Source organism: Pan paniscus, chromosome 7 (genome assembly GCF_029289425.2).
Source record: "Pan paniscus chromosome 7, NHGRI_mPanPan1-v2.0_pri, whole genome shotgun sequence".
NCBI classification, from domain to species: Eukaryota; Metazoa; Chordata; class Mammalia; order Primates; family Hominidae; genus Pan; species Pan paniscus.
The window spans coordinates 31,721,941-31,746,110 of NC_073256.2; the positions used below are offsets into that span (position 1 = coordinate 31,721,941).

Below are 24,170 nucleotides of genomic sequence, written 5' to 3' on the forward strand. Positions count from 1 at the left end.
GAGCTTTACCTCACACCTAAAACAGACATTAACTCTAAATGGAACATAGACCACAGACCTAAATGTAGGAGTAAAACTGTAAGACTTGTAGAAGTTTTCTAATCATCTTCTTCCAACCACATTTTAACAAATGGGCAAAAAGTTTAAACTGATACATCACAAAAGAAGATATATGAATGGCCAATAAGTACATGAAAAGATGCCCAACGTCATAAGTCATTAGGGAAATGCAAATTAAAGACATATGGAGATACCATCACATACTAAAATTAAAAAGACTGACCATACTAAGTGTTGGAGAGAATGTGGAGCAACTGGGATACTTACACATTGCTGGTGGGAATGTAAAATGGTTTAAGCCATTTGGAAACAGTTTGGAAGTTTCTTATAAAGTTAAACGTACCCTACCAATGAATTCCACTCCTAGGAATTACTAAAGATATATAAAAATATATCTTTGTACAAACACCTTTTTCCACTTAGAGATAATTCTACAAAAGGCAAAGCTATAGTGGCAGAGATCAGCTCAGTGCTTGCCAGAGGCTGGGAATGGGGTGAATGTGGGATGAGATTAACTACTTGGTACATGAGAGAATTTTTAGATGTGATGATGAAAAGCAAAGTGATAAACTGGGGAAATATTTGCACAATAAATATGCAATACAGTGTTATTATCTGTAATAAATAAAGCACTTCTGTAAATCAAAAAGCAAAATAGAAACAATCCAATTGAAAAATCAATGGATTTATGAATAAGATTTCACAGAACATATAGAAGTGATAGAATTGGGTAAAAGAAGCTCGGTGTTCAAAATCTGATATCAGGAAAAATTCTCTAACCAAAGCAAACCATCAGAATCCTCAATCTCTGAAAATTAGATGTATGACTTCACAGGGAGGTGGAGAGGAGGTGGTTTTTCTATCACCAGAGAAAAAAATTGCTGTTTAAGGAATGATCACTGGCTTGGAGAATATGTATATCGAAATGACATACCCAGTGTTGTGTTAAGTGGATTAAATTTTATTACAATAAAGTGGTTTAAATGTCAATAATAAAATGTATTTTAATGGTTTCATGAAAGGGTCACTTTATATTGAATCATTATTAGTATCAATTCATTCATTATAAAAGTATAAAAACATGTCAACTCAATAATGATGTTTCTATTGTATCATATTATTATATGAGAATATGCTGTTTGTATGGATATATATTCCTTTTCAAGGCACAGAATGCAACCTGAAAAAATACTTATTAAAGTGAACAGGCATTTTGCTAATATTAGCAGCAAAAGAATGTAAATTTTCACAGTCTCTCTGATAGCCAAAAACCTTTTCTTAACTATTTTGAAATAGGAAAAAAAAATAGAAAAAAAAAACACACATGAAAAAAGTGAAACTCTTACTCTTTTGATTGGCATAAAAATGCTAAAGAAAGACAAGTGAGGAGAAGAAGGAAAAAAAGAAAGCCTTTGATAAAAGGAAAAATAGAATTGTAGGAGATGGAACCTCATGATGTGTTTGCATGACTTGAAACTGTACAGGAGATGACAGTCTGCAAACTTCAAGGGAAAGAGGGGATCTGAGGTGAAGGTTGAGCACTCTAGAGACTGAAGCACAAATGCAGATGGTGAAAGGCCATGGAGATTTTTAGCAAATGCTTCTTTTGTACAGATTCTTTTGTGTGTATATGTGTTGGGAGACTCTCGTTAATAAATTTAAGAAATGTGGTGGGAATCAAAGAAACCTGAGGCCTTCATTGATTTCCTAATCTCTTCAACTAAACAGCTGGGAAACTCTGACTCTAACTTTCCCTCCCACTTCTTACTGGCTTGGGCTTTCTGGCCTCTGAAACTAATGAATGTGTGGCCAATTCAATGTATGGCTCATCAGGGTCTAGACAGATGGTCAGCGATGAGGACAGAAATGGAAAGTAAGCAATCAGAAAGTTCTTAATTTTGTGTGTGTTGAATCTAATGATAAAAAAAATCTTTGGCTTCTATTTTGTTTTCTTTTCCAATTTTATTTTTCTAATACTTTATTTTCATTATATTTTAAAACGGTACGGGTTAAAGAAATCAATCACCATAAATAGTTTGGAAAACCCTGCTCTGAAGTATAAGTATAAAGTATAAGAGTAGCTCTAGATGGAGAGAAAAGGCCACTGTTTTGTGAAGTTTTAAAATCAGCCTCTGAATTAAACCCTTGTTGGTATTTGTACATCTCTCATTATTTGTTATATACATGGAAAAGCAACAGTAGTAAACATCGTTAACATTTCAATTGGAAACTGGAAAACAAACCTCCCAAGGGAACAGAGGTATTTTTGCCTTTGGAATTTGGTGCACATTGAGTGGTTCACATCTGGCACCAAGACTAGATCGCCAATGATGCAAGAATGTCGAAGAGTGAAATATTCAAAGATAAAGAAAGGATACATGGAGAAAGGAAATAAAACAGGCAATTTTGCCAATTAAGTGTAAAATATAATTATTATAAGGTAGAGTTTCCTTTTATCTAGCTTTTTTTTTTTTAGGAAATAGAATTTCTTAGGAGAATATTTGCTCAGGAATCAGTTGGAAAATTGGAGATCTTTAGAAACAGCTATTTTCTTAGTTCTTTAAATTCATACATTATCTTTATAAAGATGGTGTCACTTGTTATGTATTATCATGAGCAATGGTTGAATTATAATAAATCAGAGCTCAGTTTTTAGAAGTGTATCACCAAAACCAAAAGCCTACTTCAAAATATTTTGACTTTTTTTCTAACCTAGCCACTAAATCACATGAAAAGTATACTTATTAAAAGTTTGTTATCAATAGTGATCACAGTTGTTATCTAAAGAGTTCCTGGTATTATAGTGTATCATTTAAAAATAATTGTTTTTATTTTCCTTTAATACAGAATAAAGAATAAGGATGTCTAGATCTTTGCAGATGGGGTGATGTAACCGATTAATAAGAATTAGTATTCTTTGTAAAAATTATAATCACTCTTTGAGGCCTGTTGGAGTCTGGACTCATCCCATTTTTCCAATCTTCTCTCCTTCCAAACTCAAACTCTAGCCTCCAGCTGGCTGGGCTGCTCAATTGCATCACTGTGCCTCATGCATTTCCCAGTCTTCTAATTTTGCCAACACTATTTTCCTTGCCTAGAAATGCCTCAGATCTTCCTTTCCAGTATTTCAATGCTTTCTTTCCCTCCTCAGCTAAACGTCCAGAGACTCTTGAGTATCTTACCACTTAGCTGTTACTGCTTATCTTGCTCAGCAGGCTATCAGCATCCTCAAAGGATGTGCCATCAAGGTCTAGAATAAGGAGATCCTGAGACAACTCAACAGGAGAGGCGGCCCCTATCAACATCACTAGTTCCTGCCCCTTTCCCCCTTTATTGCTGGCCTGCAACTTTCTAGGGGAGGAAAGGAGAAGTAAGAAGTGGGTAGGGAAGAGACTTGTGTGGGCTGACATTTGGAAGGACTTGCATCAAGCCAGCTTAGGGATCATAGGTTACACTTAGGGGAAGCTAAAGGTTGTGGACTTAACCAAAGTTTATATCAGTTTTTATGTGGCAATTTATATATGGCCTTTTATATGGCAGTGATTTTTGCAGTGTTACTTGGGCCATTTTTAGGAATTACAAAATCGCAAATTAGGTGCTCTGTGTGTGACACCATTCTCCACTTTCACTCTGTGACCAACTTCACTCATGTGACCTGTTCCTTTTTCCTAAGGCATTCAGTGCTCAATGCCATCTGGCTTCCCAGGGCTACCACTCCACAGTGCTCTATAATTCCTTCACCCCCAAATACCCTCCATCTCATAGAGTTAGAATTCCTTTTATTATTATTATTATTATTATTATTATTTAGAGACATTGTTTTGTTCTGTCACCCAGGCTGGCGTGCAGTGGTGTGATCATAGCTCCAACTCCTGAGTTCAAGCTATCTTCCTGCCTCAGCCTCCAGAGTAGCTAGGACTACAGGGGTGTGCCTTTGCACCTGGTTAAATTAATTTTTTTTTCGTAGAGTTGGAGTCTCTCTATTTTGCCCAGGCAGGTATAAAACTCATGGCCTCAAGCGATCCTCCTACCTCAGCCTCCTGAGTAGCTGGGATTATAGACAGGTGTCACCATGCCCAGCTAATTGTTCAAATTTTTTTTTGTAGAGGCAAGCTCTCACTATGTTGCCCAGGCTGGCTTTGAACTCCTGGCCTCAAGCAATCCTCCTGCTTTGGCCTCCCAAATTGTTGGGATTACAGGCATGAGCCACTGTGACCAGACAAAAATTCCTTTTATGTGGGTGCTTGGTAACACCTGCTAGGCTATTCCAAGATGTGAATAAAATTTAGCCCTGGGGAGGAGAAGGGGGTATACAACTCTAGAGAATTTTGTAAATAAAATAAGAACCTTGTTCCAATAAACATCTACTTATTGAATGTGAGTGGTGTGACACCCAGCTTCTCATTGTACAGCCCCATTCTCTTTTTGTCTCCCTGCGATGTCTGCATATGGAATTATTTTAATTACGTTAAAAGGTTGTTGTCCTTGGGAGACAGGATAATGAGTAGGTTGGCTAATGGCAAATATGTGCAACCATATGACACTTCGGGTATCTTTTAGTATTTTGCTTGTTCAATACACTTTATATTTTTGTGTCTTTTCTTTTACCTTGACTGTAAGTTCTGTACAGGTAGTGTCTTCAATAGTTTTATGAGCCTAGTGCATTTTATGGCAATAATGCATATTCAAAAATAGTTTTGGTTATATTTATAATAAAATGTGACTTTTTGGTAGTCATTGAGTGCCATGATAATCTGTCTTAAGCCTTAAGATGTTATTTTGCTGTACACACTTTGAAGTACCAATTGAAATGAAATGCATGTAGAGGAAGAATAATAGATGTGAAATTTCCACTGATATTAACCAGTGGTCTTCAAACTTAGTGTTCATAACAAGTCCCTGGAGAGTATGTTAATATTTATGGTTACTAAGCCTAGGAGATTTTGGTTCAGCAGGCCTGGAGGCATCCAGGAATCTGAATTTTTGAACAAGTATTCTAGAAAATTATGGGGCACACTTTAGCAAACAGTGCATTAAAGGATATGCCTTTTTTCTTAATTAAAAATGCCATTTCCCTTTCTTTCAATTTTTTAATTTTTGAAAAAAATTATTGAGTGTCCTTTATGTTCAAGAAATGCAAAGATAATTCACATGTGGTTTTTATTATATAATAGGGGAAAATGTCTTAATAATAATAATAAAGAGTATAAAAGGATACCAGCCTTATAAGAAGTTCAGATAGAGTACTGGAGTGTTTGGGGGAAAAGTGCCAATTGCTGAATAGTGGATATCCTGGAAATCTTCAAAGACAAAGTAAATATGGACATCTGGAGATGATATAAAAGGAAATTTCAGGAAAAGGTAACAATATTAGCAGAAACACTGAGGAGGAAAGTGCGGGTTGTGGAGAATGTGAGCATTCCTGTGATGGCACTAGGAGGCAACTGGAATGAGATGTGTAGCTTGGTAGAGTGGCCAGAGCTGGAGACTGTGCAGACATATCTTTTTTTTCTTTGAGATGGAGTTTCATTCTCACTGCCCAGGCTGGAGTGCAATGGCATGATCTTGGCTCACTGCAACCTCTGCCTCCCGGGTTCAAGGATTCTCCTGCCTCAGCCTCCCAAGTAGCTGCGATTACAAGTATGTGCAACCACGCCTGTCTAATTTTTTGTATTTTTAGTAGAGACAGGGTTTCACCATGTGGGCCAGGCTGGTCTTGAACTCCTGGCCTCAAGTGATCTGCCCGCCTCAGCCTCCCAAAGTGCTGAGATTACAGGCATGAGCCACTGCACCTGGCCATGTGCAGACATATCTTTAGTTGGGTGAGATTCCCAAGAGAAGGTGTAAAGACAGAGGAAAAGAAAACTCAAATATCAATGCCATGTAACTTACTTAAGGCTTATAATAGAGAATTCAGTGAAATTATGTTTGGATAGTAAACATTTTTTGTTAATTATATATGATTTCAGTGAGTACTGTGATACTAATATGTAAATTTATTTCTATCTGCTCCATGATATTAACTTCTATTATTGGAGATGAACAAAATAAAACTCTTGAATGGGAAGAGAAAGACCAATATCAGAGCTATTAAAATGAAAATCAAACCCTGTCCACTTAAAGTATTTCTAAAATATAAATTCATAGAAGTGATCAGATATTTATATGCATTATGTCCATGTCACTTATATAGTATAGTAAGTACAAAGTATAGTGACATGGACAGTAATAAATATAAATAAAGTAAATGTAAGTGACATAGACAGTAATAAATATAAATAAGGTAAATTCTAGAAAATCACAAAAATATTATGTAGTATTCTCTTTCCCTTAAAAACCAAACCAACCAAACCACACCAAGCCCGAAACCCCTAAGGGTTAAGTAATTTCACTAAATAAAACAAAAGCAAGGTAAGCTGAAGTCATGGGAAATAATAGAGACAGAGCAAGAGGCTGAAAAGCTACCATAGACGAAGCAAAGGTTTTCCAGATGTGGAATTCTTTCCACACATTAGTGCTGTTATTTTGCCTCGCTCAGGTTCTACCAGGAAACAGACAAACAAAAAATGCAATGTTTTCTTTTTTTTTTTTTCTATCTTCTGTCTGTAATCTAACTAAGCTGACTTTGCTGAAGTTTTACATTTTGTTTTCTTCAGGAAAATGTCCTGATATTTGTGATCTGCAGTTTTTTTGTTTTGTTTTTTCTTTTTTTAAAAAGCTGGCTTCCATTATAAATGGGAATGCTGTTGGAATGCCTGAAGGAATTTGTATGAGTGTTGGAGTATCTCCTTTTGGAAAGACATTTTGAATGTGTCTCCACCCCACAGTCCTCTTGTCCACGTCGTAGAAAGTCCAGGCCGCTCCCTACATGTGGGGATGAGCGGTCACTGCTCTGTTTATATTCTATTGTCATGGACCATCTGGGAGAACGGCTCCTGATTAGCTGTGGAACGATGAGTACCATCTCAGAGTCAAGGTCACAAGTTAGACCCAGGTCACTCTTTTTTAAGGCCCTAAATTTTGGTGCTCGAAAATATTACAAAATAATGTTTTCTGGATATAATAAGCCAGCTCTCCACTTTCCTAAAGTCATAAAAGAAGAAGGCCTTAATGTCCCCCTTTGGGTAACCTGGCTGATCTTTGTTTTGTATAGATGGACGCTATTGTGTTCATCATTGCAGTTGGGGTGCAGCCATCAGAGGCCTTAGAAATAATAATTTAAAAAAAAACACGGACATGCCCCCCACTTCCTACATACAAGTGTATTTTTTTAAATAGAAAAATGCTAAGTGATAGAATTCAAGTTAAGTCTAACAGAATTCTGACATTTTCTTCTCTTTAAGAGTCTTCATTTTTAAAAATGCATCAATTGTGTCACTCATTTTTTTGTTTTTATATTCTTTTTTAAATAAATGTTTATTTAAACATGAGGGGATGTGAATATAGTCTATTGAAAATATCAAATTGTTAAGAGCAGCAGCATGTGTCCCAAACAAATTATAATGCAAATTAAAAACCAAATTGCAGGCCAGTCATGGTGTCTTACACCTGTAACCCCAGCACTTTGAGAGGCTGAGGTGGGAGGATCTCTTGGAGCCAGGAGTTTGAGACCAGCCTGGGCAACATGGTGAGATCCTGCCTCTATGTTAAAAAACATTTTTAAAAATTAGTTGGTCACGGTGGTGCATGCCTGTAGTCCCACTTACTGGGGAGGCTGAGGCGGGAAGATTGCTTAAGTCCAGGAGTTCCAGGCTGCCATGAGACATGATTGCACTACTGCATTCCAGCTTGGGCAACAGAGCGTGAACCTGTCTCTAAAACAATAAATAAATTAAAAATGAATTAATAGCCAAATGGCATGTTCAGGATAAATTAAATGATTTTAAAAAGAGATAATTTATTTAGTCAAGAGGAAAAAGAAAACCCATGAATCTTAAAGATGTAAGCTACAATGGCACTGATTTATAAGAGTGAGGCTGAAAGAGACGGGGTGGAAGATGTTCTCTGGTGGAAGAAGGAGAAATTAAAAGTCCATCAAATATTGTGAAAAGTCCTGGACATGGAGAGACCTGAGATTAGCTGAATGCCTGTATGAGTTGTTTCATCTGCCAAATAAACAGATTGATTCAAAACTATTTCTTGAGCACCTCCTCTGTGCAAGATATCACATTGCATGTGGTGTGACAAAAAACAAAACGGGAGGTTTCTGCCTTCAAGGAACTCTTAACCTGATATAGCATAAAATTCAAGAACAGAAATACATCATAGAAAACGTGAAATGCCATAATAAATATACCAACAAAGTGCCACTTTCAGCTGCAGAGACCTGGGAAGACCACTTCAAATGTGGGAGGAAACATTTGAATCAGAACATATTAGAAGACAAATTGTCATCTACGTGTGTTGCTTAAAATATAATTGAAAGGAAAAGAAACTATGTTCTATTGGTTCTGGTAATACAGTAGATTTGTCTCACCTAATTAGCAATAGTAAAAATACCAACAGAATTAGAAAATAATATAGTTCTGTAGCCCCGAGAAGGGTAATGTTGTGAAAAATTATAATTTTATCGAACACTCAGGATATACCTAGTTCTAGCAAGGTTTTGTGGAGTAAAACCAATACTGTACTATTAATATTATAGTGTCATACTGAATAGTTTCACTATGCAGAAAACCCCCTGTTCTCTGCCCATGCATTCCTCTGTCTCCGCAAACCACTGACCACCAATGATCTTTTGACTGTTTCCATAGTTTGGCTTCATCAGAATATCATACAGTTTGAACTATACTTTCTGGTTAGCTTTGCTGTGAACTTAAAATTGCTCTAAAAATAAAGCCTAATTATTCATGAAATAAGCATCTTTTAGGTGCACCATACTGTGCTACATGATGTTTTAAAAGATTGTTAAAAGCTGTTGGAAAGCATTGCTGAGATAAATGGAACACTCAGAAGACAATGTCAGTCCATCAATGATCAAGTACAAAAACGACCAGTTCAGACTTGATGTGCTGTAGTTATATCATTTCGGACAGCATGAAATTAATGTGAGCAGGAGTTATCATAGAAGACTTCACCTTCACCGGGAATCCAGGACACAAATGAGTCATTGGGGGTTAGGGTAGATAATTTCTGGAAGGGAAACAGGAGGAGCAAAGGTCAAGTTATGCAGAAGCAACTTCAGGAGAAAAGTGAGGTTGTTACCATGGCTGCAGCGTAAGGTGCGTGCTAGAAGAGGATGGAAAATTAGGGTGAAAAGGAAGGGTAAGGCCAGATTACGGAAAAAATTTATTCATCAGCCTGAGAAGTCTTGGCATTTAACCACTACATATAGCATAGCGGCTAAGAGCATGCACTGTTGTCTGCATTGCTGGCTTTGAATCCTGATTTGGCCACAGTGTGACTTTGGGTATCTTAGGGAGCCTCTCTGAGTCTCAGGTTCTTCAACTGTATAATGTAGATAACAATAGCACCTACCTCATAGGGTCGCTAGGGGATTAATTGAGTTTATGTCTATAAAGTGCTTGGAAAAGTGCAGGCACAGAGTAAATTCTTGCTATTATTACCAATTCAGTCATTCATTCCACAAACTTCAACCGAAACATCTGTTAAGAGGCTGGCATTACCAAGGTGCGGGGAAGATGTCTGCCTTTTAGGATATCACAGCTCAGTGGGGAAAATTTTGAGATAAATATATCCAAGAGGATCACAGACTTAAAGAGAAAGGGGAAATTTTAAAAAGTGATGAACTGTACTGTTATTTTCCCCATTTATCTATTTCCTTAAATCCTTAGAAAAGAACTGATTTAACATTTACATTAACAAGAAGTTTATAACATTAGCAGGTGTGAGTCACAGAAACGTGGTTGGGAAATTTTAAAAACAAATATAATGCCCTATTATGTGTGCATCAGCACTCTTTACTGAGTATTTTAGTTAAGTAGAAATTTAAGAACTCTGTGAGAACTTTTCTACCTCATTACAGTAGTCAGGACAAAATAGTTTCTTAAATCCATGATCCACACTTCTCCTGCATTAGATTAGATTTCTGCACAGCCTGCAGACAAGAAGATGGGCATCAGCCTTTTATTGGGCATTGGTGAATTTGTTATGGTTGTTAATAACTCTTTAAGGTTTCCTACTTTGATAAAACACATCTAAAAAATTATGTCTTAATTCTATAATAGAAATGTCTATGGAGTCCATTGAAAGAGGTGTTGAACTTGCCTGCAGAAAACAAATCAAAGTGCTTCAAGCCAATGGAGGGTCAATACGAGAAGTATAGTCATGCCAGCAGAATTATAAGTCATTTTATACTCAGTGAGGTCAAAGTAATACCTTGTTACATGTAACTTTCCAAAGTAAACATACCTCTCCAAAGAAACTAGGATCAATCAACATTTTTCTTGTGGGTACGTATTTGTGTATATATTCACATTATTAATAAAATTAAACTGCAGACTGTGCACTGGAAACTCAATAGACGTAAAAATTTGAAGACATCTAAGAGATGATCAGATAAGATTTTTTTTTTGTTTTTGTTTTTGTTTTTTGGAGACAGAATCTCATTCTATTGCCCAGGCTGGAGTGCAGTAGGGCGATCTTGGCTCACTGCACCCTCCACCACCTCCCAGGTTCAAGCAGTTCTCGTGCCTCAGCCTCCCGAGTAGCTGGGATCATAGGCATGCACCACCATGCCCAGCTAATTTTTGTATTTTTAGTAGAGACAGAGTTTCACCATGTTGGCCAGGCTGGTCTCGAGCTCTTGACCTCAAGTGATTCACTCACCTCGGCCTCCCAAAGTGCTGTAATTACAGTCGTGAGCCACCATGCCCAGCCAGATTTTGAACTAAATGGAAGATCTTTAGTGGCTTTCTTGATAAAATGGATACAAAAGGGCCCTTTCATAAATTGTCTTTCTTCTGAGAAGATTGAAAATAACAAATTAATTTTTCTACTGATAAGAGGTCAATGGCATTTCAAGCACTGAAATGCAAATCTGTCTTATTGGCCCATACTGGCAGTTCACAGCCACCTCTTCATGCTGCTGATAGCCATTCTTTCCAAGAAATAATGGGAGGAGCAAAATGTGCATAAGACATTTTAGAAGGAGAAATAAAAGTCCATCAAATATTGTGAAAAGTCCTGGACATGGATAGACCTGAGATTAGCTTAATGCCTGCATGAGTTGTTTCATCTGCCAAATAAACAGATTGATTCAAAACTATTTCTTGAGCACCTCCTCTGTGCAAGATATCACATTGCATGTGGGGTGACAAAAAACGAAACGGGAGGTTTCTGCCTTCAAGGAGCTCTTAGCCTGATATAGCATAAAATTCAAGAACAGAAATACATCACAGAAAATATGAAATGCCATAATAAATATACCAACAAAGTGCCACTTTCAGCTGCAGAGACCTGGGAAGACCACTTCAAATGTGGGAGGAAACATTTGAATCAGAACATATTAAAAGACAAATTGTCATCTACGTGTGTTGCTTAAAATATAATTGAGAGGAAAAGAAACTATGTTCTATTGGTTCTGGTAATACAGTAGATTTGTCTCACCTAATTAGCAGTAGCAAAAATACCAACAGAAAATGAAGAAATATTTGGAAAATTATCTGTATTTTAAAAATCCTGTGAGTTCAAGATCTTTGGCATTGAAGAATAGATTACTTATATTTTTCATGAATTCCTTGATACCTGAAAGCTAATGTGTTTTCTTTCAACAGCCCAGTCAACCACAGCCAACTTTTCACGGATTAGTTTACATTAAGTTTTAGAAACACTGAGAAGTTATGTGTGGGCATACCCTAAATTCTTTCCTCATAAAGAAGCAGGCAAGCAGAGGCCTTCATACATTAAAAAAAAAAAAACAACAAAACTGAAGCAAGTATTTATAAGCCATTAGTGTAAAAATAATGAAATTCACTTTCTGAGAATGAAAGAGAATAAATAATTTGGAATTTTGGTCAAGGCCCAGGCTGGCTAGATAAAGACAATTTTCACATCTTGCTAAACCCCATAAAACAGCTGGGGGTCTTTGCTGTTACAAGAAGAGCTTCCTTTAGAATAGACAGATAAGACTCTACATTTGGCTTTGGGAATATCATGCAAATAGAGCAAAACATTTGCTGATTTTTACAATAATACCAGGCATTGGGAGTACTGCGCTGAATGAAACAAAATTATGTTTTTAAGGTGTTCACAGCCTAGTGGGAGAGACAGCAATAAAACCAATCAGATCCATACTAAAATGAAGACACAAAACAGAGCAGAGTCTTTCCAAAGAGAAGTCTGAAATAGATCAGTCCTGTTTTAATTTTTTCAGCAAATCTCTTTGGATTTGCATATCTTGGAGCATGGCTCAGAGTGGATATATCACATTAATCATTCTCTGGATCCAAGCAATGATGATCAGACTGGAAAAAGTGGAAGTATCTTTCCATTTTAGTTTTTTGTTGTTGTTGTTGTTGTTGTTGTTCATTTGCATTTCCTTTCTCAGGGATGAAAAGCAGCCAAGAAAATTAATACCAAAATGCATCAAGTCTGGGCTTTGTTATTTAGTATGTTTACAAGGAGCTTGGAATAAAATTATGAAAATTCTGATTTTTCCCTTACGCATTTGTCACAAAGAAGTGTTTCATTTCTATTTTCTGTCTTATGACCACAACACAAAGTTTGGAGAGACCGTGACTCTGGTATATGCTTCTGAAAGTTATCCTTCACAAGAATTTCAGGCTATAATTATTCATTATCTTGATTTTTAACATTTTATGGCCAACCAAATAACCGCCAGGCAGGAGAATAAACATTCTGAGAAAAATGACCAAGGAAAGCAACCAAAGTCAGGCTCTAAGTCATCTTTTTCAATGGCCCCCTTTACACATTTATGTGGCACAGATCCCCAAATAGTACCATTAATTCATGACCTGGCTGACATATTTGGCCCTTGCGTTGAGTAGTAGGAGTAATGGAGAAGGTTAAATAAAAAGCTTTGGAATCATGTTAACTCTAAGTCAGTAAGATTATAGCCAAAGCATTTTTATAATTACAATTTCTTGATTAACACCTGTTTTACAGAACATCTATATTTTAATAGCTATTTTAATTGCGGGACACACAAAGACAATATACTTAACCTAGAAAATTTCATGATCTAGAGAAGACACACAGCTAAGCAAGATGATAAAACTGTAACAGAAAAGATGTAGCTTTTTAGGAGCACAGAATAAGCTCTAAGATTAGTTCTGCCTGGGAAATAAGTCATTAAAGAAGTGATATTATTGTTGGATCCAATGAAGCAAGTAGGATTTTCAAGACAGGGGATAAAAATAACCTATTAGGCACTATGCTCACTACTTGAGTGACGGGGAAAGCTGGACCCCAAACCTCTGCATCAAGCAATATACCCATGCAACAAATCTGCAGTTGTACCCCCTGAATTAAAAAAAAAGTTGAAACTATTTTTTAAGCCATTTTTGGCTAATGGTAATGCTTTGTTTTGCATGGGCTGCTATATAGCCTGACAAAATTTGTGATGTGTTCTTTGATTTAATTTTAGAATGACGGATTTCATGTTACTCCATATTAATAGTTCTCAAATATTCTCAAAGTGATATTTTAGTGACTAAAATGCGGTGTTACTTTTCCAAGACAGAACACATTATAAGTCATAAGGCTAGTATATTTCTTCCCCATGGGATTAAATGAAACTATTTTCATTTACTTTGGAAAAAAAAAAAAAGATGTGGATGGGTGGGGTGGCTCATGCCTGTAATCCCAGCACTTTGGGAGGCCAAGGCGGTGGATCACTTGAGGCCAGGTGTTCAAGACCAGCCCGGCCAACATAGTGAAACCCCGTCTCTACTAAAAATACAAAAAAAAATTAGCCAGGTGTGGTGGTGGGTGCCTGGAATTCCAGCTACTTGGGAGGCTGAGGCAGGAGAATTGCATGAACCCAGGAGGTGGAGGTTGCAGTGAGTCGAGACCGTGTCATTGCACTCCAGCCTGGGCAATAAGAGCAAAACTCCGTCTCAAAAAAAGAAAAAAAAAAAAGCTCCTCATCTTTTTTTTTTTTTTTTTTCTGGGTAAGCCATCTTTCACTTTGCCTCTCTCTATCTCTGCCTATCATCAGGTGCCAGTTGCATGCCACAGACCTAGGCAGAAGATGAAAGCAGAGAGCTAGAAGGGATTCTATGGTAGTTAAAGTTTGAGCAACCAACAAACAAAATGAAGAAACAGAAAAAATAGAAAATATCAGAAGTATATCAGTGAGGCTCCTTGCGGGAAACAAATGCACGTTAGGCACATTGAGGGGAGGTTAATAACAGGACCATTTATAATGGGAAACCCCAGGGCCAGAGGAGAGAATTGCTGTCAGAATTTGGAAGCTTAGTGCAAATGGCAGCCTAAGTAAGAGAAGTCAACAGTGACTCCCAGAAGCTGGAGAAGACACAGTGGCGATTCCTCAGAGATTTTGAACCAGAAATACCACTGAGTCAGCAATCGCATTACTGGGTATATATTCAAAGGAGTATAAATCATTCTATTATAAAGATACATGCACACATATGTTCATTGCAGCACTATTCACAATAGCAAAGACATGGAATCAACCCAAATGCCCATCAATGATAGGCTGGATAAAGAAAATGTGGTACATATACACCATGGAATACAACGCAGCCAAAAAAAGGAAGGAGATCATGTTCTTTGCAGGGACATGGATGAAGCTGAAAGCCATCATCTTCAGCAAACTAAAGCAGGAACAGAAAACCAAACCCCTCATATTCTCACTTATAAGTAGGAGCTGAACAATGAGAACACATGGACACAGGTAGGGAACAACAGTCACTGGGCCTTTTTGCGGGAGGATGGTGTGGGGAGAGCATTAGAGAAAAGAGCTAATGGATGCTAGGCTTAATACTTAGGTGATGGGTTGATAGGTGCAGCAAACCACCATGACACACGTTTACCTATGTAACAAATTTGCACATCCTGCACATGTATCGCAGAACATAATAAAATAAAGTAAATCTACATTGAACTTAAAAACAAACTCTCCAACCTCATTGTCCCACCATCCCCCTCCCCCAGTCTCCTGCTAGAGCTTCTCATCCTCTTCATGGCTGAATGAGGAAGACAGAAAGGCGGGAAGTCCTTTGATTTAGTTCACATTGGTCGGCCTCCCAGGGCACAGAGGCAGGGAGAAGTAGGGCAGAGGGTGGATCTGAGGGGCAACACAGACATGTATCTGGTCCAGTGAATGATACTGCGTCTGAATAACAAATGGGCATGTATGGACAGGTCACTCCTGAATGGACAAATGGCCAGCCAGGACAGTTTAATTTTACTCTGTGGCTAATAGAGAGTCAGATAAAATGTTGGCACAGGAACTGACATGATCAGGTTATATATTTTCAAAGATAACTCTGGTGACAGTGCAGATAATAGACTGGTGTAATGATTGGTTAAGTCAGGGAAACCAGTTCTGGATGCTTTTGTGAAAGTCCAGTGGAAAGTGAAGGCCTGCATGGAAACAGTGGCCAGAGGAATGGACAAGGGTGATGAGAGGGCGGTGCTGACAGCACGGTGTGTAGAAGGTGGAGGAGCCTGGGAGCGGCAGGAGAACCCAGGCGCCTAGCTGGCTTGCTTGGTAGATAGGATCTGATGACCTCAGGGACTGTGGATACAGGAGGATAATGGAATCACGGGAAAATGGGACACAGCATAAACATTTCTCTGAAACTAATCTTTTTTTGAAAATCAAATGTTACCTGTTTCCAAGAGAGAATTTCAGTCTAATAGACAAAAAAAAATCTCTAAAGGGAAGTTAAAATGTGATCACCTCTGTCTATATTGTGACAATCTTTGAATTAATTCATTCAGAAGAATCATGGAGAAAGTGATCTTTCTTCTTCCACATGGACAGCTGTTCAGCTGTTAGTACCACGAGGAAGCATTTTAGGACTTGTGGAACACACAAGGACATCAGTGATGCAGCGAGGGTCTATTTGTCCTGTAAGCACCAACCAATTATCATAAAAAACAGCTACCATTTTTTGGGGCTTAGTTTGTACCAAGCATTGTTGCCTTACATCAACAACATGGCAGATTCTTGATTTGTGTTCTGGAAATGAGGGAGATGAGGAAGTTACGTGACTTGCTCAAGGCCATACAGATAGGAAGCAGATGTGCTTGAGGGTATTCCAATGGGATGGGTACACTCTTTAGAGCAGGGGTCCCCAACCCCCAAGCCCTGGACCAGTACCGGTCTGTGATCTGTTAGGAACCAGGCTGCACAGCAGGAGATGGGCGGTGGGCAAGCGAACATTACCGTCTGAGCTCTGGCTCTTGTGAGATCAGCGGCAGCATTAGATTCTCAGAGAAGCATGAACCCTGTTGTGAACTGCACATGTGAGGGTTCTAGGCAGTGCACTCCTTATGATGATCTGAGGTCTGAGGTGGAACAATTTCATCCTGAAACCCTCCCCTACCCAACTCCGTGGAAAAATTGTTTTCTATGAAACTGGTTCCTGGTGCCAAAAAGGTTGAGGCATACAGACTCCAGCGACATGATGGAAGTTATATGAAAATGATATTTATTGGATACAATTATACATATCAATACTTGTGTGATCAGTTCTGATTATTTAAAAAAGAAGTTGGTTGGATTCTGTCTCAGATCCTAAGAAGGCACATTCTCATCCAGAGTTTCCTGAAGACAGTACTTTGATTTGATTCCTTGCCTGGGAAGCTTTTTGAATAAGCAGAGTTAAGAAATTCTCAATTGAGAAGAGGAGAAGGAGGGATGCCTGCCTGATGGGATATCCTCCAACTAGAGTTTGAGTTCCTACGGGGCAGAGGCCATGCCTTATTCATAATTGCTTCCTCAATAGAACCTAATAGAATGCCTAGAACATGCTGCTGTTCAGTAAGTATTTGTGAAATGACTGAATCCATAAAAGGCTGTTTCAAACTTGCCTCCCTTTGAACATTTCTGTCATCACAGGGCAGGAGACAAGCAGCAGAAATGATCCCACTGAGCTGTATTATCATAGCAACGTGGATCAGAATAGAAGATAGCTACTTACAGCACACACAGAGCAATCACACAACTGCAATTCAGGGATGATTAATGGAATGTGCCCCAGATGATTTCATTTAGAGCTTCACAAAGCCTGGTAGAGTTGGTTCCAGTTAGCTTGGATGAGAGGTCACACAGATTAAAAATAGACTTTCTTAATAAAGAACAATAGGCTACATTCATTTAGAAAGATACAAAAAAAAAAAAAAAATGACAGGCCTTAGGGGTGGGTATGAAGCTTAATCCTATTTAAGAGCTCAATTAACCCCGAGAAGATTGAGTGGGTCTCCTGCCTTCATGGCCATTCCTCTGTCTAGTGGAAGCTTACAAACAGAGATTCATAAAGACATGAAAGAAACAAGATTTATATTTGTATATAGAACACTCAAAATATTTTTAATGTTTCAAATAATAAAGTTTAGAAATACAAGAATTAGATTGCTTAGACTGTTATGGTACTTAAAACTTTTGAAATAAATCACATTCTCTTTGGAATTGTCATATTTGTTACCATGATTCATAAAATATTCAGACACGAGCATTTGTCTTGACATTCGCTGCCTTGAAAAAAAATCCTTTATTTCTTAAATGATCAAACGAAATTACATTTTCTCCTAAATATATCAGCATATCCTCCAGAAATCTAAATGGAAATTCATTCTGGAGTAAATTCCAATCATTCTAATATTTTCATAAAGAGCAGAAGTCAGATTTTGCTCAAATCAGTCCATCCTGAGTTGCTAGGTATCTGAGATGGGGCATCCTGGGGCCTGTGGAGATCATATATGTCATCTTATGGAACCTCTGAAAATTTAATCTCTCGATTCTTTTATGTGTGCCTCAGCCACATAGAAATGACTCAGAAAGATTATGTAAGGAGGGACAGTTGATTTCATTAAAAAAATTGTTGTTCTTAAGGAGGAAAATTTCCAGGATTATGACAAAAAGGTAGTGGTTACATTATATTTATGTTCTCTAATTAGTTCTTTGTTTTAAAAATATTTTCATGCCAGGTGCTCACACCTGTAATCCCAGCACTTTGGGAGGCCGAGGCGGGCGGATCACCTGAGCTCAGGAATTTGAGACCAGCCTGGCCAACATGGCAAAACCCCATCTCTACTAAAAATACGAAAGTTAGCCGGGTGTGGTGGCGCAGGCATGTAATCCCAGCTACTCAGGAGGCCGAGGCAGGAGAATGGCTTGAATCTGGGAGGTAGAGGTTGCAGTGAGCCAAGATCACACCACTGTGCTCCAGCCTGGGCAACAGAGTGAGACTCCATCTCAAAAAAAAATATTAAAAATAAAAATATTTTCAAAATATTTGAGAAGCTTGACAGAATGAAGTGTTTCTCCCTGTCAAACTTAAGCCATTTAACTGGAAGAGGAGAAAGAGAACTCTCTGCCTTCCTATCTCCGCCAGCCACAGCATTTCCATTCCTTCTTTCCCCTCCTGACCAGCCAACAACTCACATCCTCATTTTCTTCTTGGGGTGTGAAAAAACTTGCTGACATTCTGGAATAGGATGACAACTTTGTTCTGTTATATACTTTGTTTAAATTGCAGTGAATTATGGGGACAGCTATGTAAGATACTGGAGATTTAAAACTTTAAATCCATTCAATATATGGTAAATATATTGATGCAAAAATAATTGCAGTTTGGCCATTGAAAGTAATGGCCAAAACCACCAACCTGATATTAACCCTTATGATATTAGTACATTGTTATGTTGTGTGATTTTTCTCTTGAGCTGACATATGATGCCAGTTCAATATTTTCCTTCTATTCTGAAGAGATACTTTTCAACATTATTAAAGTGAAGAAACAAGATACAGCCTAAACATGAGAGAAAAGTTTAGTTCACAGAAGGACACAAACTAGGAAAATTCTGTGTAAAAACTATCTAGCAGCAAAAATAAGGTCACTGACATAGACAGCAAACACCCCCGCCAGACAAACTCTAATGCTTTAGTGTAAAGGCACTTGAAATTTTAATATTTTCTCTAAGGTGAGACTATAAACTTTTAATATAGCTCTTAAAAATCACAAATGTCTACAAACTAAGTGATGTACTTCAAGTTAGATAATATACCTTTAATCTGTTTTTGTTTTTATTACACAGAACACATAAGACAGTATGATTTTTTAAAAACACATAGATCTACCAATCCAAGTCTAATTTTTCATATTTTCATTTCTCATCAGTCCTTGTCCATTTCCCATAATACTGTTAAATAATTATAATTAAAGCACAGAACACAGAAAAATACTATAATTTTTTTCTTCAATACAATTATTCACATTGCTTCATCACTATATTTTTGATAGTATAGCATCAGCTTTAAGCATCAATTACATCTTTTTCTGTGGCTACTGAGTCATTAAGAGTAAAAATAAACCTTGGTAATTATTAACAACTAATTTCCAAATTCATTCCCCAGAACATTGATCAACATCTAATTCTTTTACTTAAGAAAAAATTGAACAATGAGATCACATGGACACAGGAAGGGGAATATCACACTCTGGGGACTGTGGTGGGGAGGGGGGAGGGGGGAGGGATAGCATTGGGAGATATACCTAATGCTAGATGACGAGTTAGTGGGTGCAGCGCACCAGCATGGCACATGTATACATATGTAACTAACCTGCACATTGTGCACATGTACCCTAAAACTTAAAGTATAATAAAAAACAAAACAAAACAAAAAAAAAAAAAAAAAAGAAAAAAAAATTGTGGTTGCAGTTACAAGGAAGACCCCAAGAAACACATATCTTATTCTAACACAATGTCATTATGTCAGAAAACCACGTATATTTTTCTTACATATTGAACAAAACAAATTTCTTTTACAGAATTTAAACAACATTTTCCAAGATATTCATGAGATGTATACATTTTATATATTTAATAAAATGCCTATTTTAAGGTGAAATTTATTCTAAAATAGATTGGCGAGAAAACAGAACCAAAATGTCAACTTACCAGCCTTTTCCTTCTCTGAAATACCTGGAATAGCCTGAAAAAAAAAAAGACACAAAAATTGTGGTATTATTAGGAAGAAACATCAGAAAGCATCATTAGAAATAAAACGAAGTATAATTAATGACGCAAAAATTAAATAGAGACTGCCAATAGAAAAATTAGCATTTTGGAACTATCAGTAAAATCACTAGATCTGTCTTTGATAACTGTAAATCATCTTCTAATTATTTTGTTGTCTGAAGACAGACTCAAATGAATGCACATCCATATTATCTTTAACACTGGCAATAGGCTGGGCGTGGTGGTTCACACCTGTAATCCCAGAACTTTGGGAGGCAGAGACAGGCGGATCGTTGAGCCCAGGAGTTTGAGACCAGCCAGGACAACATGGTGAAACCCCATCTCTACAAAAAATACAAAAATTGGCTGGGCATGGTGGCATGCACCTGTAGTCCCAGCTCCTTGGAAGGCTGAGGTAGGAGAATCACCTGAGCCCAGGGAGATCAAAGCTGCAGTGAGCTATGATCGTGCTACAGACTCCAGCCTGGGCAACACAGTCAGACCCCATCCCAAACAAACAAACAAACAACATTGGCAATAAATGAATCTAAAAACATTTTGAATTGGGGTAGAATTTTTGTAGTTAAAATTTTCTGGTCCTATTTTTGGGAGAGAGAAGCAAATTCGTTAGTTTCTGGGCATTTCAAATCTCTTCCCTGTTGCTTATTTTTTCTGTGCACACAAGTGAGGTATCTTACCTCTCAAGGCTCAGGTTCCTTCTTTATTAATCGCATCTAGATAATCACATCTACTTCAGAGGATTGCTGAAAGAACTAAAGGAAGCAGCCTCTATAAAGCGTACCAGATCTTCAGGGAAAAGCCACTCCTACTATTTATTAAAATGAGCCTTGGTCCAGTGGGTTAGTTGACTGATGTGAAAGATTTAGAAGCTCAATCCCCAGCATTTATCACTATTATGATTTTTAAAAATAGGGTTCAGAATGAGATCTTTCCAAGAACTTAAAGCTTAACTGTCTAGTTCTACTGTTTGTGGATACCACTAAACAAATGAAGCAAGTTGACTTTCTGGTTCTCATTTATCTCAGTTACTCACATATAAAATATAGATGAGGTTGTATTAACTGACCCGTTGGGATTTGATGCCTTCCACCCCATAATCACTGACCACAGGATAGATCCAAAGGTGATATTTCTTCATTTCTTCAGGTACAACATCCTCAGAGTTGAAGTAAGAAAAGCACACTCACATGGGTATTCGTGTGTGTGTGTGTTTGTGTGTGTGTGGGGGAGAGAGAGAGGCCCAAGTGCACCTCTGTTGTGGATCAGCCCAAGAAAAGAGCATCAATCTTCATTTCGAGAAATAGCAAATATCAAGACGTCTATATCCTTGTGAAATATTGGTTACTGCTGAGATCTTCACCGTTGGGATTTAGGGGATTTGGTGATTGATGCAATTATTCAGCTAAGGTAAAGATTTCCTTATGGATAAAAAGTAGAGGCTGGGCACGGTTGCTCACCCCTGTAAACCCAGCACTTTGGGAGGCCGAGGCGGGTGGATCGCCTGAGGTCAGGAGATCGAGACCAGCCTGACTAGCATGGTGAAACCCCGCCTCTACTGAAAATACAAAAATTAGCCGGGCATAGTGGCAGGTGCCTGTAATCCCAGCTACTCAGGAGGCTGAGGCAGGAGAACCTCTTGAACCCGGGAGATAGAGGTTGCAGTGAGCCGAGACCACACCATTGCAGTCCATCCAGGGTGACAGAGCGAGACTCTGTCAAAAAAAAAAAAAAAAAAAAAAAAAAAAAAAAGGTAGAGATGGGGGAGTTACTTTGGCAAGATTAATTTATACTGAAAGCATATTTTGACTCAATCTCAATCTACATTTAGTTGTTCAGCACTGTTCTCTGGGTGTGAACCGTGTCTCCGCATGCTTCCAAAGATGCTGACATATAGATTAAATGGCAGCTTGGGGGATCAGGCCCAGAGATCAGGGCTTCCAACAAATGGCATAGGCTGCCAGCATTTCCTGGGCATTCTTTCATTTATTAAGAAGTCATCTGACTTTTCTTCTTCTTCAAGAACTTTTCTGATTGAATACTAGATGAAAGCAATTTCCTTCTTTTACAAGTGATCCTACAATTTTGGTAATGTTTGTTTACTTTCTATGTGTCTCTTAAAACATATTTAAAAATAGAATTAAATCCAAACTATGTATTAAATGTTTAGTCTAGCCCCTAAATTTACCCCTGATTGGGGGTTTTAAAATACATTCTCTCTTTTGTGAAAAGTGAACGAACAGAAAAATAAAACAGAAACCTTTCTTTTATCAACAAGACTGGAAAAGTTGGTGACAGGTAATTAAAGAATGTTCCTGGAGAAAGTTCCTCAGGATAAAAATAGCTAGTGCTTACTGGGTGCTTAGTTTGTGTACGACCCAGTTTTAAGCTTTTGACTGCAGAAATTCACCACATCTTTAGAACACCCTGTAAAATCCTGGAAGGTAAAGTAACTTTTGTGAGGTCATGCTGTCACTAACGGAAGCAAGGCACAACACAGGCATGCTGGCCTCTGAGCCACACTAAACAGACTTATTTTGAAATGAAGGAGGAAAAAAGTTTGGATTGGTCTTATGATAAGACATTTACTTAGAACACAAAATACCTGTATAGGAATATTTTGTATGAGACATTTAGACATTGTCTAAAGAAGCCCTTTCTTTTCATGGCAAACACATTTAAGTCTAGTTGAAAGCTTTGCCCCAAATCACAAGTTGACCAGTGAAAAAAACAAGCCTTTTCTATATTTTATTTGATTTCAAAAGTATATAACCATGCATGTGTAATTAAATATTTAATAAAAATGATAATCAGTGAGTTGGGGTATCAAGCAAAAATACATTTTAGCCTCCTTATGGCCAATGTCCATATTTCGTGTAGCCAATGCCAATGACTTTAGAATCTCACCACACTCTGCATGATTTTTAAGCTACCAAAACTCACTTCCATTACATAACTTCAAAGACCATATTACAATGTAGAGAAAGGATAGTCAAAGTGTAGTATTCCTAGAATTTTATAACTTCTTTTTAAGAGTAAAACCACATAGTGATAACAGGTGGATATTCCTCCAATGATTTATCTTTGAATTTGAGGGAGAATTGTCTCTCTAGAAAGTTGTTTATGAATAAATATATTAAATTGTTAAATTTCTGAAATTTTCCAGAGATGAATGGCATTAGAAACAATTGAAAAATGCTGACACTTGCTCTACAGTTAGTTAAAGCGGATTGTTAATTCTTAATTACATGCCTCACATTATCCTAGATAAAAAAACTCTTAGCAAAGGTTTCTTCTTTGTGGAATTCACAATGTAATCAAAGAAGTTACAAAAAAGGCAAAGAATGGATGCTGAACACGGATGATTAGTCACATCACTGGTGTGGCATTAAAAAGAGTACGAAGAATATAGATCATCAGAACTATCCAAGTAGAAATGGAATGGTTTTCTTGGGCATGAAACCCTTGGGCAGGAGGCATTCATTGGGGGATTCTTCTCATCCTGGGTTTCTGAGAAGGGACCTGGATAGATTTGGGTCCATGTCCTGAGGTCCCATCATGTCATATCTATTTCTGGGCTCAGAAATAACATTTCACACAAGCTGACTGTATAGTATGGTACAGAGTAGGCGTTCATCAACATTTTTGGAACTAAAACACCGAATGCCTATTTGTATATACAATTTAAATAACATGTATAATTGATGCTTATGAGAAAGCTCCAATAAAAGGCATATTTTTGAATTCATTAGGGGCTTTTGCTAATAGTTGCCATATGTTTCATTTGAACTGCGTCCTCAGGAAGTGATTTAACATTTCTTGCAATAAAGCAATTAAACAGGATTTTCCTGCTGGCCATACGGGTTCGCTGTAACTTATATATTTTTTTCTCTTATTTCTCAGTGGAACAAAGGAAAGTCTACAAATGACTTCCAAATGAAAGGGGAGAAAAA

At 37.6% G+C, this 24,170-nt stretch overlaps 1 protein-coding gene across 6 annotated transcripts in view; it reads right to left on the reverse strand.

Moving 5' to 3' along the window:
- Positions 1–24,170, reverse strand: part of DLC1 (DLC1 Rho GTPase activating protein) — a 527,425-nt gene that overhangs the window by 202,914 nt on the left and 300,341 nt on the right. For 5 of the 6 annotated variants that reach the window (XM_034965673.3, XM_034965672.3, XM_063606660.1 and 2 more), the window contains exon 5: positions 20,140–20,173. In XM_034965673.3, coding sequence (XP_034821564.1) covers positions 20,140–20,173 — 34 coding nt within the window. Of the gene's footprint in view, positions 1–19,970; positions 20,174–24,170 lie in introns of those variants that run through there. The other variant, XM_063606663.1, reaches the window with a different exon arrangement.